This window comes from Haplochromis burtoni, unplaced genomic scaffold, assembly GCF_018398535.1.
Source record: "Haplochromis burtoni strain Fernald_Lab_line unplaced genomic scaffold, NCSU_Asbu1 Contig_262, whole genome shotgun sequence".
Classification (NCBI taxonomy): domain Eukaryota; kingdom Metazoa; phylum Chordata; class Actinopteri; order Cichliformes; family Cichlidae; genus Haplochromis; species Haplochromis burtoni.
This window is the reverse complement of record NW_024582623.1, coordinates 271,585-293,902: the sequence shown is the minus strand read 5'-3', so window position 1 is coordinate 293,902 and position 22,318 is coordinate 271,585. Positions and strand designations below refer to the sequence as shown.

At 40.4% G+C, this 22,318-nt stretch overlaps 2 protein-coding genes across 2 annotated transcripts in view; both read left to right on the top strand.

Annotated features, from left to right (window-relative positions):
- Positions 1–1,105: 1,105 nt before the first annotated feature.
- LOC102302305 (very long-chain acyl-CoA synthetase) lies at positions 1,106–14,870 on the top strand. The gene is made up of 10 exons (XM_005943276.3): positions 1,106–2,150; positions 2,862–3,071; positions 3,155–3,313; positions 4,583–4,707; positions 10,928–11,122; positions 11,400–11,490; positions 11,628–11,826; positions 13,777–13,874; positions 13,957–14,087; positions 14,197–14,870. Exons 1-10 carry the CDS (start codon positions 1,673–1,675, stop codon positions 14,371–14,373), a joined length of 1,863 nt encoding a protein of 620 aa, XP_005943338.1. The 5' UTR covers positions 1,106–1,672; the 3' UTR covers positions 14,374–14,870.
- A 3,607-nt stretch (positions 14,871–18,477) lies between these two features.
- LOC102292357 (very long-chain acyl-CoA synthetase) overlaps positions 18,478–22,318 on the top strand; it is a gene marked incomplete in the record, with an annotated part of 5,100 nt that continues 1,259 nt past the window's right edge. Inside the window, 7 exon segments of the mRNA XM_042227463.1 lie at positions 18,478–19,138; positions 19,442–19,651; positions 19,763–19,921; positions 20,135–20,259; positions 20,629–20,823; positions 21,880–21,970; positions 22,046–22,244. Coding sequence (XP_042083397.1) covers positions 18,673–19,138; positions 19,442–19,651; positions 19,763–19,921; positions 20,135–20,259; positions 20,629–20,823; positions 21,880–21,970; positions 22,046–22,244 — 1,445 coding nt within the window.

Here is a 22,318-nt window from a genome sequence, read left to right as displayed (position 1 = left end):
AGTCACCAGGACTGGAAGTTCAACCAAATACAGGAGTAATTTATACTGCTATTGTTTCTGAAGTATGGAGGATTGTTGGGAAATTAATGCATATATTTACAAAAATTACAGTATTTTTTTCAGTTAGGAGTACCACCTGGAAACTTCAGAATTTTGAGTTTTTGGTTTAGACCATATACGGGGAGAAACAGATACTTTGTGTTTTGGTGCAGCTATGATATTTGCTCAATCCAGCATAAAAGCTGGTTTTTCATGACATATAAATGTTCAAACATTGCCATGAATCAGAGATGGCAAAGGAGAAGTCCTGTGTTGATTTGAGATGGAATGACCCAATATTCTGTGAGCAGAACAAGGATTGTGTCACTCATATACTCACTGGCCACTTTATTAGGTCCATTTTGATAGTAAAAGGTTGAACCCCCTTTTTTGCCTTCAGAACTAACTTAATTCTTCGTGACATAAACGAAGGTGCTGGAAACATTCCTGAGATATCCTCATCCATGTTGACATGATAGCGTGACATAGTTGCTGCAGATTTGTCAGCTACACATCCATGATACATATCCCATACCATAACACCACCAGCCTGAACTGTTGATACAGGCAAGATCCATGCTTTTATTTCATTTAATCTAAATTCTGATCCTACAGACTGACTGCAGCAGCACTCATCGGACCAGGGAACATCACTCCAGTCTCTGCTGACTTCTGCTGCTGTAACCCATCTGCTTCAAGATTCAATGTGTTGTGCATTCAGATGTATTATTCTGCGTACTTTGGTTGTAATAAGAGTTTGTTTGATTTCCTGTTGCCTTCCGATCAGCATGAAGCAGTCTGGCAAGTTTTGTCTGACCTTTGACAAGGGTAAGGTATTTTGGGCCAGAGAACTCATTATGTAGTTCATCTTTTTGAACTATTGGTGTAAACCTTATAGAGAGTTGCATGGGGAAATCTCAGTAAATTGGCAACTTCTGAAATACTCAGATCAGCCTATTTGACACCAACAATCATGACACATTACTTTTCTTCACTATGCTGATTCTGAGCATAGTGACATAGCATAGTGACAGAACTTCAGCTGTCTATATGCCTGAATGCACTGAATTGCAGCCACGTGATTGGCTGATTAGATATTTGCTGGTGGGCGTACATTCATCATGTGACTCCATGGATGGCGCTTAAGCCTTCATTGACAACTCGAGTTTAACCACCAAACTGAAGGCTATATAAACAAGTGGTATAATTTTATTTGACTCCTTGACTAATGATGAAGCTTCAGTCAGGATACAAACCTTAAACTTGACATCTACCCAGTGAACACCATCCGCTCAAACAAGATGTTATGTTGTGTAGCACGTACCCACTTCACCCCTCACATGCCTCGTTAAAAACGCCCATAAGACTTTGTTATTCTCCAAAAGTTGCTGTCAGTTGTCTGTCAGCTACAATCTAGAGAGCACGTCCTACTTCGCGCGTTTCATTGGCGTCTCTTACAGTAGCTGCTGCTGCCGCTCTGATTCCAAGTACTTGTTTTTCTTATGAATCTTCGCATTCTTTGAAACAAACGCTCCGCCCCACTCAGCAAAACCCTCATCTGCAACACTCCCCATTTTGCAGCAGGGCTTCACATTTTTCTGTCCAAGCTTTAAAAAGAGAGAGAGAGGTCACGATGGAAATCTATATTTCAATCATTTTAGCAAGTCTGCTCATCATACCGTTTGCACTCAAAACCTTTTCCCCCTATGTCTGGATGGACATTGTGTATTTCGGGGATGTAGTGCGTATTTTGGTAAAGTTTGTAGCGAGGCGCAGAAGGAGACCTCTCTTCTTTGTTTTGGACCGTTTTTTGGAGCAGACCGAGGCGCATCCTGACAACACGTTCATAGTGTTTGAAAATGAAAGCTACACATACGCTTGCACGGATAAGAGGAGTAACAAAATTGCAAACGCGCTACAGTCTCACGCTGGGTATAAAGGTGGCGACACCGTCGCGCTTTTTATGGGGAACGAACCCACCTTCTTGTTTACCTGGCTGGCTTTGGCTAAACTGGGCTCCCCTGTAGCTCTCCTCAATCATAACATCCGCACCAAGTCTTTGCTGCACTGCTTTAATTGCTGCAAGGCTAAAGTGTTGATAGCAGCCGCAGGTATGCCTCCATGTGCTTGCTTCAAAGCTGTTTTTGTTGTTGTTGTTGTTGTTGTTGTTTTATTTCTGCTTTTTCAGAAGCTCAAATAGTGTAAACCAACCTTTTATCTTTTGATCCACATAATTAGGTATTCAGTACAGATTTTGATTAAACCTAGCTGTAACTTTGAACTTGTGGAGTTGGCTTGGTTTTCCTTGCCTCCAACAAGGCTTTGCAGTAGAGGTGAGATCAATTCATATATTAATAGTACTGATACCAACGCTGATATTGGTCTCTGATCGATACTAGTGCAATAGGATTGATGTTTTATTTCTATCCACTTCAGCCCTGAATTATGTGAAATGAAGAAAAATATACATCAAATGTGCTGGAAAACCTGGCTATTTTATTTGTAACCTACAGCACTTTTAAACAGAAGCTGACTTGAAATGCTTTAGAGACAGGCATGTTTACAGTCCAGGGCTAAAAAAAAACCCAGTTTCAAAACACGTGGAAAGCTGAAAGGTCTGTTTTGTTGTGTTAACTTATTATTGTGAAAATTAGAAAAATTAAAATTTGTTCAAAATTTGCTAAATTAAAAGTTGATATCAGTATTGGTATCAGGATTACTGGCCCTGTGTTTGCTTGGAATCAGATCGATACCAAAGTTTGCACGACACTGCTTTGCTTGTCCTGCTTTGCCTTATGAATGTGCTTTATGTGCCTTTCCAGAGCTAAAGGAGGCCGTGGAAGACGTGCTGCCCTCCCTGATAGAGCAGGGTGTCACTGTCCTCCTGATGTCCAAAAACAGTGACACGCCTGGAATCCAGAGCTTCTCTGATGAAGTCGAGAAGGCATCGGATGACCCCATCCCTCGATCCTTCAGGTCACACATCACATTCAAAAGTCCTGCAGTTTATATTTACACTTCTGGAACCACAGGTACGTGGCAGGACTTTGTCCTGTTGATCCCATTAAAAGTGTCGTTCAGTTTCAGAATTTTGCGGCTTGTTGTGTTTCTGTAGGTCTTCCTAAGGCAGCTGTGGTCAACCAGAACCGCATCTTAACAGCTCTGGCTGTGTTGTCATCAAACGGGGTGGTATCTAGTGATGTCTTCTATCTCAATCTTCCTCTGTATCACACAGCTGGATTTGTTGTTGGGTTCATTGGCACGATTGAGACAGGTGAGGTGACTGAGCAGTAGCTGTGAGTTAAAGTTAAAAATAAGACTTTGTGAGAGCTGGGTTCATCCTCTACTGAGATAACAAGCGCTGTTTAGTTACATACATTTCAGAGTTTGTCAAACAACAGAGACATCTGCTATGTACAGAGGTCAACGTCACTTCTATTATTGACCTCAGGAAATTCCTATGCTGTCAGGGGAAGAAAGATATAGTAAAAAAGATGTTGTGCATTCAAATTCAAACTGGAGCACAGCAAGAGAAATTGAATCTGCACTAAGGGCTGCACCCCTGTACGACTGTGAGTCCATGAAGTGGACTGTATTTGGGCTCCAGATGTAAGCCAGTAGTTTTTAATGCAAACAAGTCCAACAATCCACATTGGTTTGCAAGAAAACTGGTTGCAGGTAAGGCATTTTGTATGTTAAAATCAAGAAAAATGAAGCAAAACCTGGTTTTATTGTACAAAAATGATTGGATTCATCTATAATTAGAGTAGGCCTTCACACAAACTTAGTGCATAAATGTAATGGACAGTTTTTCGTCAGATTCAGGTTCACATTGCTGCCATAAAGTACTGACACACAGTAGAATCTTTGTCTCCATGTTTGATGATTTTATAGTTTTAATCCATGGATTAAGTGATTAAGAACATTCTCTTACTTGTGCTGTAAAGCTAAATAAACCACCCAAATCCCAAATGGATTAGCTAAAACAAATGCATCATCACAAGCAGTTGATTTCTCTTGAACCACAAGTAGACACTGACTGCGCTCCCTGAAGATCATGCAGATCCATGAAAGCTCCTCACGTGAGCTGAGAGTACACAGCAAAAAAAAAAAAAAAATATATATATATAAAAGTATAAGTGAACTAATTTCTACTGAAATAGAAGTGATCTCCCTGCGCCATCTCTCTTTCTTGTTACCCTGGTAGAATCCAAGTGAAAGAGTCTTTTGTCACTGTGAACCTGTAATCTGAACAGATCCTATGAAACAGCTTTTTTTCCTAAATAGGCTAAAGTTCACAAAGCTCTTATATGTTTGACTAAGCAGCCACGTTGCACGCTTATTAGTAAAGATTCAGCACTGCCCCGGGCAGTCACTGTTTTGTTATTTAGCACACGCAGTTATGTGGCACTGAATTGAATCCTATTGGATTAGATGGAGTCACTATTTCCATAATGACTTAATTGCCTCTCATTTCTAGATGAATTTGCATATGCATGCATTTATTTATTCAAGTGTAATAATGTAAATTTCTGTCTTGAAGGATCAACTATAATTCTGAAGAGGAAGTTTTCTGCCTCTCAGTTCTGGGATGACTGCAGGAAACACAACGTGACTGTTATCCAGTACATTGGAGAGGTGATGCGTTACCTCTGTTGTGCACCAAAGGTAAAATGATTCTAATAGGCGCCCACTTGTAACAGTTAGAATGTAAAACCGTGCGTTTGCAGTCAAAGCATTTTGAAGACTTACAGTATTGTGTAACTAGGACACAGACAGAGTCCTTGTGATCATTTTTGTTTTCTTCCTGTGCAAAAGTCTCAAGCCACCAAAATGAATAGGTGCTGCTGAATAGGTGTATTTTTGATTTTTTTGGTGATGTGATTCTGTTGGCTTCATCGGGTGAGGGCCTCCAGCTCGCACTGGAACGGTTCGCAGCCGAGTGTGAAGCAGCGGGAATGAGGATCAGCACCTCCAAATCTGAGGCCATGGTTCTCAGCCGGAAAAGGGTGGAGTGCCCACTCTGGGTCGGGGATGAGTTCCTGCCCCAAGTGGAGGAGTTCAAGTATCTCGGGGTCTTGTTCGCGAGTGATGGGAGAAGGGAGCCGGAGATCGACAGACGGATTGGGGCTGCAGCTGCAGTAATGCAGACGCTGCACCGGTCCGTCGTGGTGAAGAGGGAGCTGAGTGTAAAAGCGAAGCTCTCAATTTACCGGTCGATCTACGTCCCTTTTTTTTTTTTTTTTTTTTTTTTTTTTGCCTGTCCCGTTTGGCTCTTTTGCCATCAGAATTGTTGTCTAAAGGCAAAGAAAGATGCCCAACGGATTTACTTTACCAAATGACCATCCCAGCCTTGCCGTAATGGTCCATTTGATTCACCTTTTATTGTTTATTTTATTTTCACTTACTGAATACGGGACAGACTTGACTGGGGGAAAGAAGGGGAGAAAGAAAGAGGGAAAGAGAAACAGCTGAGAAGAGGGACGGGGGAGAAGGGCAAAAGACAAAAACCAACAGAACGGGCAGAGAAAAAAAAATGCATATATCAATCACCTGGGTCACCTGCTGAGAAAGAAAAAAGAAAACAAGCAGAAGAGAACAAGAGTAATAGAATAAACAACATCACAATGATATATGGGAATATGACAGTAAATACTAAATATTAAACATTATTGTGCAGCACATAAGATCAACAGAACACAGTGTGCTTTGAGGTAGGAGCCAAAAAGGGTGTAGTTTGTGGGTGTGATCACCCGTGTGTACACCTGTGAGCATGGACGCGCTTGTTTTTTAAAAGGTTCCTTCATGTAATGATCTGCTAGAGGGTGTGGGGGGGCCACAGCCCCGTCCTCCAGGGCATGAAGCAGGTATGGAGGAGATCAAAACTCCAGACATCCAGAGGCCCCCAGAACACAAGAGACCAAGGAAGACCAACAGAGGGGCAGCCGCGCCACTGTCCCAGAAAGAGCTGAGGAGAGTCCCAGATGAGGGCTCACTCAGCAGCCGCGGAGCAGAAGCCAGGGGGAGTTGCAGTGACGCGCCCGTGAGCTCCGCCGGCAGCCAGCCGTGCCTGAGTGACCGAGCCCCAGGCCGAGAGGCCGGGGGCACCCCACCTCCGAGCCCCAGGCTCCAGGCCCCGATAAGCGGCCGCCAAGGAGTGAGCCGGTGTGTACCTGGACGCCCATCCCCGGACACAAAGAACCACCAACGCACCGATGTCTGAGGGAGTCCGCCACTGGCAGGGGAAGTGGTGGTAGGGGGAGATAGGCCTCCAAACCTTGGAGGGCCTGAGATGTCCCCAGAGAGGTGGCGTCTGATACCCAACCTGACATATAGACACAGACATACAGGCACACACAGACACAAACATCCATTCCCACCCTCATGCTCTCATATGCACTTACTCCACACTCAACCAACGTGGAGACAGACATAAAGAGACGCTGTACACACGATCACACTCCCCAAGCGTACTCTACGACGATCTACGTCCCTACCCTCACCTATGGCCACGAGCTGTGGGTAGTGACCGAAAGAACGAGATCGCGGATACAAGCGGCAGAAATGAGCTTCCTCCGAAGGGTGGCTGGCCTCTCCCTTAGAGATAGGGTGAGAAGTTCGGCCATCCGGGAGGGGCTCAGAGTAGAGCCGCTGCTGCTCCACATCGAAAGGAGCCAGCTGAGGTGGTTCGGGCATCTGACAAGGATGCCCCCTGGGCGCCTCCTGGGTGAGGTGTTCCAGGCATGTCCCACCGGGAGGAGGCCCCGGGGCAGACCCAGGACACGCTGGAGAGATTATATCTCTCGGCTGGCCTGGGAACGCCTTGGTGTTCCCCTGGATAAGCTGGAGGAGGTGGCTGGGGAGAGGGAGGTCTGGGCCTCTTTGCTTAGGCTGCTGCCCCCGCGACCCGGCCTCGGATAAAGCGGATGAAGATGGATGGATGGATGGATGAATAGGTGTACCTCTCCACACAGATTGGAACCAAAAATATAAAATTTGGATTCATCACTCCATTAAGACTTGTCACCACTGATTTTCAGTCTAATTCTTTTGTAATTTTCCCCCTTTTGACCTTCCTTAAGAATGGCTTCTTGACAGGCACCTTTACTCTGAGACCTTTCTGGTCAGGCTTCATTAAACAGTAGATGGATCAACTGAAAGGTCAGATGTACACTACCAGTCAAAAGTTTGGACACACCTTTTCATGTAATGTTTTTTCTTTATTTTCATGACTATTTACATTGTAGATTGTCACTGAAGGCATCAAAACGATCAATGAAAACATCTGGAATTATGTAGTAAACAAAAAAAAGTGAAATAACTCAGAACATGTTTTATATTTTAGATTCTTCAAAATAGCCACCCTTTGCTTTGATTACTGCTTTGCACACTTTTATCATTCTCTCGATGAGCTTCATGAGGTAGTCACCTGAAATGAAAAGTCAAGGAGTTCCCAGAGATGCTCTTGTTGGCCCTTTTGCATTTCACTCTGCGGTCCATGTTGTCTCATTCCAAACCATCTCCGTGACTGGAGGCCAGACCATCTGGTGCAGCACTCCATCACTCTCCTTCTTGGTCAAATAGCCCTTACAGAGCCTGAAGGTGTGTTTGGGGTCATTGTTCTGTTGAAAAATAAACGATGGTCCAACTAAACACAAACCAGATGAGATGGCATGTTGCTGCAGGATGCTGTGGTAGCCATGCTGGTTCAGTGTGCCTTCAACTTCAGTGTCACCAGCAAAGCACCCCCACACCATCACACCTCCTCGTCCATGCTCCACGGTGGAAACCATACATGTAGACACCATCCGTTCACCTTTTCTGTGTTGCACAAAGACACGGCAGGTGGAACCAAAGATCTCAAATTTGGACTCATCAGACCAAAGCACAGATTTCCACTGGTCTAATGTCCATTACTTGTGTTTCTTGGCCCAAACAAATCTCTTCTGCTTGTTTCTTTTCCTTAGTAATGGTTTCTTAGCAGCTATTTGACCATAAAGGCCTGATTCGCACAGTCTCCTCTGAACAGTTGATGTAGAGATGAGGTGCTGTTAACTTGCAATTTCTGAGTCTGGTGACTCGAATGATTTTATCTTCAGCAGCAGAGGTGACTCTTGGTCTTCATTTCCTGGGGCGGTCCTCATGTGAGCCAGTTTCATAATAGCGCTTGATGGCTTTTGTAACTGCACTTGGGGGCACATTCAGAGTTTCAGCAATTTTCCAAACTGACTGACTTTCAATTCTACAAAGTATTGATGGACAGTCGTATCTCTTTACTTTGCTGATTGGTTCTTGCCATAATATGAATGCTAACAGTTGTCAAATGGGGCTGTCAGCTGTGTACCAACCTGACTTCTGCAGAACACAACTGATGGTCCATTAAGAAGGCAAGAAATTCCACAAATCACCTGTGAAGTGAAAACCATTTCAGGTGACTACATCATGAAGCTCATTGAGAGGAGGCCAAAGGGTTTGCACTGCTGTCATCAAAGCAGAGGGAATCTAAAATACAAGACATATTTAGAGTTATGTATCAATTATTTCTTTGCTATATAATTCCATATATCTTCCTTCATATATTTGATGTCCTCATTAAGTAGCTACAATGTAGAAAGTAGTAAAAATAAAGAAAAAACATTAAATGAGAAGGCGTGTCCAAACTTTTGACAGGTAGGTCCCATGTTAGGTTTTTTTTGGTGGATTTTCTTTCTTGTTTCTCATGGGCATCATTTTCAGATAGTTCATAGTTTTTTTTCCTGCCACCTCTTCTGTTGACCTTCATTTGTCCAGTTCCCTCAGATTTTTTTTTTTAAGAACACACTGCACACCATCCTCAGATATGCCAAGATTTTAGCTAATAGCTCTTTGGGAATCCCGTTTTGGTTCAACTAAATAAATGGGAACAAACTATGTTTTGTTTTTGTTTTTTTTACAGACTGCGAGTAACAAAGTACCTAAAGTTAGAAGTTATTAGTTAAGTTGTTTTGTCTGCTCTGTGTAGAGATGAGACTGCTTCATCCCTCATGTTAGGTGTCCTTTTATGCTTGAATGATTCCTATGTCAACAAAAAAACCAAAAGAAAAACAAACAAAAGGAAAAAAAGAGAAAATGGTCAGGTATGAGGACTGGCCTGAAAATAAGTAGAAAAAGTAGCCAACGTCCAAACAAACTATACAAAAATGAGGGGTAGCTCGAGACTTTTGCATAGTACTGTATTCCAGTTTCTCCCGTGTTGTAGAAAAGCCTCCGCAGCACTGTTTTGATAATGTGATCGCTGAAAGTGGCAGAACTCTGCTTCTTAACTGAAACCTTATGAGGGATTTAAGGTGGACTTCTTCGTACTCAGGGGTGTTGAAACGTGAATAGATAAGGCCTTTAAAGTAATATTATCTTGGACAGCATTTATCTGGACTGTACCTGCTTTTAACATTTATATTTGATGCAATAACTTCAATATCTGCTGCTGAAAGTCACATTTGCAATCATTCTAGCGTCTGCAGCTCAAATAAACTCGCAGGAGTCGCTGGCTGGGATGCTTACGGGCACCACGCCTCGTCTCTCTCAGATACTGTAAAACTTGCTCTTCAAGACAGCTGCAGAGGCAGAATACTGGGAACTAGTTGCAGCAAGTTGCTGCTGAGGCCTGTCCAGTCAGAGATAACTTTCCAAATCTGTACATTCCCAAAGCTCAGCACAGCTGGCTTACCAAAATAGAAATCGTTAAATCTCAACTATCGGGTTCCAGGTTTCTGCACCAGTATCTGCGGGGTTCTGAACTGCAGAACAAGAATCAAGCTGTTGTTTAAAATATCACCACTAACTGCATGTGTTTCTGATATTTTCAATATGTATTTGTATTTATTTAGATCTACTGTAAACAGTTGTGTATGCCATTCAGAGTATCCAGTTGCATCACATGAGGCACAGTCTCATTTTACTGCGTGACCCTGCACGAGCCCGATGAGGTGGTTTGTCTTTATCTGGTCACCTCTAGGAATAGATGCTGGCCTTTACTTAAGACGGCCATATCAAGTAACTTTGCATACCGAATCTTCTTGTATCTAATTTAAGGGTCAATTTTATTTCAGCAAATGATATTTCTTAGAAATTACATGTACAGTACTTAAAGTGCTGAGTACTGTTGAATCCAACTGAAATTTTTTTGTTGTGAGTCGGATTCTCACATACTTACAGAGATTAGGAATTAAAGGGCTTATTAGATGTCTGATGTCTTTTTAATACAAGACATCAGTGTGCTCATAAAGTGTGCAGTCTTCATTTCTATTCTAAAAGCCCTTAAAAATGTTTTTGATTAGTTTCTTTTGTTTTAGAGTGAGCTGGTACTAGTGCTGCTCTGTGGTTGATACATACATGGTGTATTTATCTTTTTGTATTAAGGGCGAAAGATCATCAAAGATGGCGATTTGCTGAGTGCCCATGGATACACACATTTCTCGGCTAGTTGTTATCTTACCCGTGGGGGGTGACCGTGGCTCAGGGGGCTCTCTGTCCTGGTCATTGTGTCCTTGGGCAAGACACTTCACCTACAGCCTACTGGTGTTGGCCAGAGGGGCTGATGGCGCGATATGGCAGCCTCGCTTCTGTCAGTCTGCCCCAGGGCAGCTGTGGCTACAACCGTAGCTGCCTCCACCAATGTGTGAATGTGAGAGTGAATGAATAGTGGCATTGTAAAGCGCTTTGGGTGCCTTGAAAAGTGCTATAGAAATCCAATCCATTATTATTATCCGAAATGGCAACTTTAAAAACAAATTAACTAAGCTCATGGATAGCTTCTTGTATTTTGGATGTTTTCTTGAATTGGACACTATATATTTCTACTGTGCTTGCAAAAAGACTCACATTCTTTATTTCTTATTTCAAACTACAGAAAGACAATGACAAGGACCACAAAGTAAGACTGGCCATTGGCAACGGCATCAGGGCAGAGATATGGAAAGAGTTTCTTAACCGCTTTGGGAACATTCAGATTCGAGAGTTTTACGCCTCCACTGAAGGAAATGTGGGATTTTTGAACTACGTGGGGAAAATTGGAGCTATTGGACGAGTCCACTTTTTTCATCAGGTAAAAAAAAACCCCAACAGCAATCATTCTTTAATGTTATATGTATGGAACGTTTTCAGATTTACTAAATATTTAACAGATTGTCTATTAAAATAATTAATCTTTGAAAAGTGTGCAAGCAAACCTGACAGATTAGCACGTGTTATAAATTATCTTGATTTTATGAACTATTGAAAGTATTTTCTTTATTGCAAAAAGAGATATTATGTGCGTAGATAGTACTTTTTATGTTGGTTTAATATTGTATTGAACACATATTATCACGTTCGTCCTGTAGAAGCTGTTCCCTTACACCCTTGTTAAGTATGACACAGAGCGAGATGAGCCAGTACGAGATGCAAACGGCCTCTGCATTGAGTCGCGCAAAGGTAAAGAATAACTGCAGTTCTTCTTTCGCATGGCACATCCATCCATTAATTCATCTGCAATGGAGCCTGGACTCTGTCCCAGCAGACACAAACTCTCTGCGAGTTACGTGCATCTTCTTCACTTTTCTTTTTTAAAGGTGAACCAGGACTGCTGGTGTCAAAGATTACAAACTTGGCCCCATTTGCTGGCTACGCGCAGAATGAAGAACAAACTGAGCGGAAGAGACTTCACAATGTTCTCAAGAAGGGCGATCTTTATTTCAACACGGGAGACCTGATGAGGATCGACAAAGATAACTTTATTTACTTCCAGGATCGAGTAGGTGACACATTCAGGTACTGAACCCACCATGATTTCATTTGGAAAATTATTTTTGTTTACAGAACTAATTTTCAGGTTCATGCTGAAGCATTAGCCTTATTATTTAATTACAAATGAGACTTCAACAAATGGATGAAACTTAAAGAGGTGGCTGACTTTCCACTGCTAAAAGCATAAAATGCTTAATTCTAACGGGCTTTATTAGACACAGTGAGTGAAATAATTATTTGATTCTTTGCTAAATTTGTTAAGTTGGCTCGTTTAAAAGAAGAAGAAAAAAGAGAAATAGAAGAGTCTCAAGTTTTTTTAAGGTATTTTCATTTTAATGGAGAAACCAGAATACCAGGCAACTATTTAGGGGGGGAAAAAAAGGGAAAAATTGATTTTCATGTCATTAAGTGAATAAGCATTTCATCCCCGAGCAAAGCATGCCTTATGCCTGAGTTATGCTTCAGCACGTAGTCTACGTCATAATGCCATAACCTTCCATGTAACCTGGCGTGCACCTGCAGTCTTCAGCTTGTAGGGTTTCTGATTACGTCATAAATTACGATGTACTTTTCCTGCAAAAGTCTAAATTGGGCTTTAGTATTTGGTGGAGTAACCCTAGTTGCCAACCTACAGTGAGATGTTTCATGGATGATGAGATCTAGATTTTATGGCACATGGCCCTGTACATTTGCCCTTCAGTGTGGTGAAGTTAGCAGCAAAACTGTCCTAAAGCATAATGTATCCACCTTCCCTGCTTGACTGTGGGGATGGTGTTCTTTGGCTCATATTCAGTGTTTCTCTTCCGTCAAACATAACTGGTCAAGTTCATGCCAAAGAGTTCAATATTGGTTTTATCGGCTCACAGAACATTCACCCAAGCCTTCTCCTAGTCATTTAGTCATTGTTTACTGGAAAACTTAAAATGGTCCTGTACATGTGCCTTCTTGAGCGGGCACTGCAGGATGTCAGTCTATTATGGTGCAGTGTGTGACTGTGTTCCCAGATGTCTTCAGATCATTAAGAAGCTCCTCCTGTGCAGTTTTGGACTAATCCTCCACCTTTCTCAGGACCGTCCTCATCCCACAAGGCATAATCTTGCATGGTGCTGCAAATCAAGGACAACAGATGATCATTTCATGTTTCTTCCATTTCTGAATAATTGCAGCAGCAGTTGTCACCTTCTCACTAAGCGTCTTGCTAATGGTCTTGTAGCCCATACCAGCTCTGTGCAGGTCTGAATGATGTCCTTGTCCAAGACGTCATTTAACAGTTCTTTGGTTTTGCTCATGGTGGTGGACAGGTTTAACTGGAAGAATTAGATTCTCTGGGCTAGTGTGCTCACACGCATAGAACGAGTTGAGATCAGGCGTATGTGGAATTGATAGAATCAGTGTGTTCACTCAATGATGTTCAAATCAATTTCTAACTATTATGTGTGTGTGTTTTTTTTTTTTTTTGGTTTTTTTTTTGTTGCTTTTTTGTTTACATTTTGTCTCTCTACATGAAGCTCAAACTAACATTAAAGATTACAGACTGATGTTTTTTTTGTAATAGAGCAAACTTACAAATTCAGCATGGCATCGATGAATTATATGATGTTTATTTAAAAAGGAAAAAAGTTGAAACAAAACTATTTATTATCCTGGTTATGTGTTTTTATAATCAGCTTTTTGCTGTGAAAACACAACCCATGATTCTTACACAGCACTCTTTTCAAACTAGATTTCTTTTTTTGTGTTTATTTTAATTACACAACCCGACCGTTAACAGTAATACAGCAGTTTTGTGTTGGCAGCAGATTTACAAGTGGTACAGTAATTGTTTTATAGGACATTTACTTGTTGAGAAGGTTTGTTCACAATACTTGTCAGGACTTTTTTTTTCTACATGGATGAACTTGCACATTTTAGTTTTGCCTCTGGTATAAAGAGCCCTGCAATAGACATGAAGTTGCAACTTGTGTGAGCCCACAGGTGGAAAGGTGAGAATGTTGCCACGACCGAGGTGTCTGACATCTTGACGATCTGTGATTGTCTCAAAGAAGCCAACGTTTACGGAGTCCAAGTGCCAGGTGATTGTTACTTTCTCTGTATTTTTTCAGCTCACCATGATTTCTATAAGAATATCATCACCACCTTTGTTTTGCTATGTAGGCCATGAGGGGCGGATAGGGATGGCAGCTGTCACTCTGAAGAAAGAAGTCCAGTTCGACAGACATAAAATATACAACCATGTGGTCAGCTGCCTGCCCTCATATGCACGTCCTCGCTTTATAAGGATGCAGGTAATTTAATTTTCTGTTTCGGTTTAGGATGAAGCACCAGGCATATTTTAATTTTTGAAAAGAAACAGAGTAATCATTGATCCAATATTGATGATTTCTTTCTGTGTAGAGCGCTGTGGAAGTAACTGGGACTTTCAAACAGATGAAGGTAAAATTAGTGGAGGAGGGATTTGATCCAGGACGTATCCAGGACCCTCTTTACATCCTTGATGATAATGCCAAGAGCTACGTACCACTGACAGCTCAGATCTATCATGCCATCATATCAGGAAGCACGAAACTATGAGCGGGCTCTCAGTTTTCACCAGATGTGCAAGCTTTTTGGGTAATTGGTATTTTTAATGAATTAACTTCCAGCTCAGGGAAGAAACACACTTTTCAATAATGCTCTAGTTGGTTAAATCACATTTTTTAAGGCAGCACGTGGGACTCTGTGTACAAGGGGAGGGGTTTGTCACACTATAAATGTGTATTTACTCGCACGCTGACTTCTGTTTATGCATGTACTTTTTTTCAGTGTTGCGTTCATGTGTTATGGTACGACAATTGTGGTGAAGAAACACTATGGATAGACAGTGTAGTTTACATACTTCATTTCATACTTATTTTTTATGTACTTCACAAGAATTATTTGCTTTTCTTCAAGTGATGAGTACCTCATGATCATTTAATACTTACAAAATTATATATTAAGGGGAATGATATTAATGCATTTTATAATAATGTGTCAGTAACTGTAAATGTGCGTTGCTTTCTTCAGAATTAAAGTTAAGCCAGAAGCAGTTTTCGTGCTTGTGCTTGCTCGGATTTTGCTCACTACAAAAATTTCAGATGTGACATGTGACGTGGAACAGTCACTAGGTGGAGACAAACACTGCTTGAGCTTCACTCCTCACTGTGGTTGAAACAGAGTAGCAAATCAGCAGTCAGTAAATTAACTTCAACATCTAGAATTTACTCCCTTTTCTGACTGTGTGGGAACCACAGATCCTGGGTTATCCTCACGTTCAGCCACAAAATGTGGCTTGGGTTTACCAAATCATGAAAATCAGCACCAGACTAAATGTGGGGGAGGGAAGGAGGGAGGTTGTCTATACACATACATGCATTTCTGCACATTTTTTCTGAAAATGGAGAAGTACCATTTTCAAGGACAGGATGGGTGAAAAAGCAGCCAATGCTTTATTACCGTGTAACTGTTGTGTAATGTTTTTTCTGCCTTATCTGCTTTTATGTTTTTATGATCAGTTGGTTGTGTTAAAGGAAGGTGGCTGGAGAGCCGCACAGGAATCTTTGATGTAAATCCTCTGTTAATGTTTTCAGCTCATTATTTGGCAGCCACTGGACAAAACCCACTTGACCTACCTGTCTTTGCCAAGTGTGAAAATTGCAGAAAAACAAGACCATAATTATTCCACTGTTCATGTTACTTTTGGAAGCACTGGAGTGCAACTCATGGAGATCAGATAGTCCCGAGCTTGAAAGTGTTGAAAGGGGTGTTACACTTTCAGCTCATCCAGCAAAACGAGCTGTGGTGAGGCATCTAACTGTCTGTCCATTTGTAGTTCACAAGAATCACAAATATCACAACTAGTGGTCAGAATTTAACCAAACTTGCTCACATTAATCACCTAATGGGTTCTCATGGACACTGTGCTGAAGCTCAAGGTCACATTTATAATCTGACAATCTGATTACTTTGATCCGAGCCAGAGTCATCGAGAGTTTTACAGGCTTCATACTGACAAAGGTGTTATCCAACATCTGCCACACACACTAAAAGTAACATGGTTCAGACAAGGAGCCTTCCTGACACCTTTCTTTGAGTTACGACAGTAGCATTCCCTGTAAAGCCATTAGATTGACCAGTAATTAACAGATATTGTTAAATAACATAGTGCACATAAGCATGTTTTCCGATGTTTACACTTTACACGTTCTATACCTGGCCCAGGTTTCAAAAATCCCTATTGTTTATGCATCAACTTGGTATTCCATTTGAATCATGGGTGGAAGTTTGCATTTGGTGGAGCGCCATTAGAATAGAACCAATGTTTTCAGGAACTCGGGAGTTCCCTGACAATATCATGTTTACTCGTTTTCTAAACCCAGAAAGCACACTCAGGCAACAGTGTGTGAGATGCAAGTGTTTATTTAGAAAGTGCTGAGAGGAACTGAGAATCTCGGAAAAGGCAACACAGTGTTAGTTTGTTCACGGAGATGGACTCATCTTACATCCGGAGAGGGAATATGTTGGTGTGCAGACTAGGTGAAGAATGACCAGGCCATTGAACTTTCAGTTGGTACTGAGTTCTGCAGATAATTGTAAGGCTGAGGTGTTTAGGCACAATACCGGCTGGGACCTGGAAGAGCCATGAGGCTTAACTGGTAAACCCTTCAGGTGAGTGAACATGGTGTGTGTCTGTGTGCTGTAGTGAAATCAAAAACAGTGAGAATACTGAAGAAATACAAAGGCACGGATGGAGCAAATCTACCATCATAGTGGACTGTACGATCTGACTGGGAATCACAACCACAGCCTAATGGTAGATAGGGGTGGGCAGATGGACTGGACTGGTCGCTTTTCTACTCTTCTGAGCACTCAAAGCGCTTTACACAACTTGTGCATTCACACCCATTCACACAAGCACATTGTTCTAAGTGCTTTCTAAGTAGCATTCACACACACTCATACGAGCAATTTGTAAGACTGTGACCTGATCAGATATCACTGGACTTCTCCACTACTATGAAATAAAACATGTTAAGTAAAAAGTGAATTCTAACAGTTTGAAAGTCATAGGGTTATTTTGATAATGCATTTTATTGGCTTATTAACAGATAACACCAGCTAGTTTGTGAAGAACCCTATCTCTACTTAAAATGCTTGATATCATCCTATAAAATTATTATTTGAAATGATAACAGCATCTTTTTTATTTTAAAATTGAAAGAAAATGATAATTTGCCCCATTTAGATGTTTTAAAGATAGATTGCTCTAATACTTTGACCACCTTTTTTCCCTCGTTCACCACACTGTGCAAACGGTACATGCATCCCTGTGCTTAGCTCGCTTGCTACCAGTGTTGGTCAAGTTACTTGAAAAAAGTAATCAGTAACTAATTACTGATTACTTCCCCCCAAAAGTAATCCCAGTTACTTTACTGATTACTTATTTTCAAAAGTTTAATTACATTACTTAGTTACTTTTTAAAAACACGATTTACAACCTGAAGAGGTGATAAAGCGATAGATCTTTCAGCCCAATTCTACTTTTTCTGCATAATCCATCATACAAAATGTAATCAAATGGAAAAGTTCTTTTTTTAACTTGTTTTATCAGTTTTAATCTTTTAACTTTATGCATCAAGCAAAAATTTAATTATATGCAACATTCTCTGACTTGAAAAATTAGTTTAACATTTAAACCTATTTTCTGCACATTCCAGCACATAAAATAAAATATTTTTTGTGTTTACACTCAGTCTTTCAAATAGATGCAAGTAAAACACAGCAGAAAATAAATAAAGTCAAAGACTCAGCGGTCCTGTTGCTCTATTTTCACCTGTAAAGCAGGAGGTACCCTGGTGCAGGTGGCCGCAGCGGTCAGTGGAAGGATCTGGCGATTTCACATATTGATATATATATATATATATATATATATATATATATATATATATATTTATATATATATATAGATACATACATATATACATATACATAATATACATATATATATATATAATATAATACATATACATATATATAATATATATATATATACACATATAATATATATAATATATATATATATATACATATAATATATATACATATATATACATATATATATATATACTATATATATATACATATATATATACATACATATATATATATACTATATATATATACATATATATACATAACATATACATATATACATATACACAATATATATATTCGTATATATTAATAATTATATATAAACTAATATTTATTACCATACTACAAATAATATTATAGTATATATATATATACTATATAAGTATACATATATATATATAATATATATATATATATATATATGTATATTATATATATATATATATATATATATAATCAATTATATACTATAACGTAGATATGTATATATATATACTATTTATCAGATTATATACACTATTACTGTTCATATATATCTTATTATAGCTAGTACATATAGTATTATAATATGTATGTATAGTATATAGTTATATATGTATAACTATAATATAATATTAATATAGTAATTAATAAATATGTAATTAATACTTTACTACTGCTACATCGAGTTCATGTGATTCCTCCCCAGCCAAAAAAGAAGAAGAAAAAAAGAAAGAAAAAGGAAAAAAGTTAAGAAAGAGACTCACAAATCACAGCAGGCAAAGTGGGGTGTCGTCCCATTTTAACCCCTCGAACTCTCAAACTCGTTCAAAGTTCAGGAGGCGTAAACGGAAATGATCCAAGGGCTGGAGTCCGTTGAAAGGTGATGTATGAATCCAGCGGCAGGTCTGACATATTCGTCTTTTTTAAAAAACAAAAATGATTGCATATATTTTGTGCACCGCGTTGGCAGTCTTGCCCTTACTGATTTACTTCCGGAATCCTTATTTTTTGAAAGATTTAACATACACATTTATTTCCATTTATGTCGGTATACGCATGAGTAGAATCAAGAAAAAGTTTTACAGTATTTTAGATCGTTTTCTAGACAAAGTGGCGGAGCATCCGCATAAGAAGTTCATAGTTTACGAGGAAAGCTCCTACACGTACAGCCAAGCCGACAGAGAAAGCAACAAAGTGGCCAGGGCTCTGTTAACGCATGCCCACCTCAAGCAGGGGGACACGGTAGCCCTCTTCTTGGGCAACGAGCCGTGGTTTGTATGGATGTGGCTCGCACTGTCCAAGCTGGGATGCACAGCGTCCTTCCTCAACGTCAACATAAGATCCAAATCCCTGCTGCACTGTTTCTCCTGCTGTGAAGCCAAAGTCCTGATCGCTGGCGCTGGTAAGCTGCGTAAATACTGCAGTAAGCTGTTGGGGTTTGTTTTAATGAAATTAACTTTGAACGTGCGCATATCTTTCGTTTTTTAATATCACGTGATCATATTGTCTAATTCATTTAAAAAGATCTTTTTGTATCTCTGACTATTTTTTTTTTAATCTGGGAGGTTTGGACTGCACTAAAGTTGCATGGGTATATCTTATTAATTTCACCATCAAATAGATCGACTGTTTATTAAACACACATTTATGTAACCCTGTAATGACTGATCAGCACCTCTTTTCTTTTTACCTCCCTCGCTCTCAGACCTTCAAGGAGCAATAGAGGAGGTGCTGCCCACTTTGAAGCAGCAGGGTATCCTTGTGTTTATCCTCCGTGAGCACTGTCATGTGGACGGCATCGAAAGCCTCTCTGACAAAATTCAGATGGAGTCAGACGAGCCCCTGTCCCGTCAGCTCAGGGCCAGCATTAACATCAAGAGTCCTGCGGTGTACATCTACACATCAGGAACCACAGGTAACCTCGAGGGCTTATCTGGCCTTGACTTCTAATCTATGTTCATACAATTATCATGCAGAGGTTGAGTAAAAGGATGACAATAAAACTGTACTACATCTGCTCTTATAGGGCTTCCAAAAGCAGCTGTGATTAACCATGAGAGGGTATGGATGCCAGCTTTTGCCCTGACCTTTGCTGGTGTGCGCTCAGACGATATTGTCTACATATATCTGCCTCTGTACCACACTGCTGGCTTTCTTATGGGACTTTGTGGAGCTATAGAAAAAGGTAATACATAAAACATTACCTAAAAATAAAACCACAAATCAAGATTTCCACTGAATTTATTGCAGGTTAAACCAACATATACATGACCTCAAACTACACCCGCTTCTATAGTTTGTACTTTGAAGTCCTAAAGTTCGCCTTGCAGAGTTTACAACACTGAACTCTTAGCATGAAGCGGCATATTTGCTGAACTCTGTATCTTTCCATTTTTAGGCACCACTGTTGTTTTGAGAAGCAAGTTCTCTGCCTCCAACTTTTGGAATGACTGTAGAAAGTACAATGTGACTGTCATCCAGTACATAGGCGAGGTCATGCGCTACCTCTGCAACACACCGAAGGTAAACACAAGTTTAAGGTGTCTGTGAAGGTTCTCAGTCATCCAGGTCATCGTAGTCGAAGGAGCTTGCAAAGAAAAGCGTCTGGACTTCTTTAAGTTACTTGAAGACGTTTCACCTCTCATCTGAGAAGAACTGAAGAAGCTTCTTGGATGAGAGGTGAAACGTCTTCAAGTAACTTAAAGAAGTCCAGACGCTTTTCTTTGCAAGCTCCTTTGACAAGTTTAAGGTCATAATTTACTAATGACGATATTGGGATATGCATTAGAAGCTCAAACTGTTTTAATGATTTCTACCAACCTGCTTCAGTCAGGAGCATTGTTTCTTATGGTCATTGTTTATGTTCTCACCTCTCCTTTGGCCTTCTTTTAGAGAGACAATGACAAGGATCATAAGGTCCGACTGGCTGTAGGGAACGGAATAAGGGAAGACACCTGGGTTGAGTTCCTGGAGCGATTTGGGAACATTTGTATCCGTGAATGCTACGGAGCAACTGAAGGGAATGTTGGCTTTATCAACTATGGTGGGAAAGTTGGAGCTGTTGGCAGAGAACATTTTCTCTACAAAGTAAGATGTAATAATAATAATAATAATACATTATATTTATAGGCACCTTTAAGACCCTCAAGGTCACAAAAAAGTAGCAACAATACAACAAATATTGCAAAATAAACTTTAAACATAAGGTAAATGAGGGGAAAAAAGCCAGCATGAAAGTATGAAAAGTAAGCAAGGTAAAAATAGACCGAGACGGAATCAAGGGTATGCAATTCTGAATAGATGGGTTTTGAGACGTGATTTCTAATTAATGAGAGAGTTTGTAGTCCAGAGATCTGGTGGAAGTGCATTCCAAAGTCTCGGGGCAGAATAACTAAAGACTCTGAGTCCCATGGTAGTCAGGCGAGCAGGTGGAAGAGACCGAAGGGAAGCTGAAGAAGAGCGGAGTGTACGAGGGGATGAGTATGTATGGAAAGATCGGATAAATATGGAGGCGCAAGGTTGTGAAGATGGATAGATGTGAAAAAGAAAAGCACACCCTCTTTCAATTCTAAAGTTACATAATTATAAAACGATAACATTAGTCCACCTTTCTTTATAATGTCACTTCAAGTTGCTTCAGTTGTCAGACAGATGGTCTCACATTTGACTCTAGAATACTTTGGTATACGGAGGAGTTCATGGTCAACTTAATGACTGCAAGATGATCAGGTCCTTTGGCTGCAAAACTAGTCCAGACCATCTCCTCTTCACCATCCTGCTTCACAGTTTTTATGCTGTGCTTGCTTTTCACAAAATATGCCACTGTGTACAGTCCATTTTCCCAAAGGTCTTGTGGTTTGTTCAGATGAATTTTGCAAACCTAAGCCATGCTTAGAAGAACCATGGCTTAAGTCATAGCTTTTTTAGAGAAACGTTTTGTCACTCAAGTAACTTCAGTCTCAGCTGAATGCAACAACCTTATAATGGCTGAAACTAGTGCCACTGGTGGACAATGGGCTGTGAGTCTCTGTGAGGCCAGTGAGCCTTTTTTCAGAGGTTAACTGGACCTCTGTATATGGAGATGTGGCATGATTTATATGACTAACTGCTTATTCTGTTCAATGTATCTGTAAACTGTTTCAGATGGCATGCAAATATGCCCTCATAAGGTTTGACACAGAAAAAGAGGAGCCAGTCAGAGACTCCAGAGGATTTTGTGTTGAAGTCCCAAGAGGTGAGCCTGTCTCTTAAGGTGCCGCCTTGCCTTTTAAGCTGCTATTTAAACGTATACTGTTACTTTTACTCGCAGGAGAAACTGGTCTGCTTGTGGCAAAGATTGGAAAAAGAACACCCTTCAGTGGCTATGCCAAGGGCAAGCAGCAGACAGACAAAAAGAAGCTAAGAGATGTGTTCGAGAAGGGCGACATGTACTTTAACAGTGGCGACCTTCTAAAGATTGACGACGAGGGATTCATCTTCTTTCAAGACCGCATTGGAGACACTTTCAGGTCTGTGAAACATAATAAATGAATTTGACAATCTGGGTGAAAGGTCAGGACAAGGAGTACCAGAGAGTGTTTTT

Bases quoted from the DNA above. Each gene is read 5' to 3' on its own strand.
- LOC102302305 (XM_005943276.3), top strand. From the start codon at position 1,673: ATGGAAATCTATATTTCAATCATTTTAGCAAGTCTGCTCATCATACCG. The intron at 3,314-4,582 runs GTGAGGTGACTG...TCTGTCTTGAAG, and splicing joins CATTGGCACGATTGAGACAG to GATCAACTATAATTCTGAAG. The intron at 11,827-13,776 runs GTACTGAACCCA...GTGAGCCCACAG, and splicing joins CGAGTAGGTGACACATTCAG to GTGGAAAGGTGAGAATGTTG.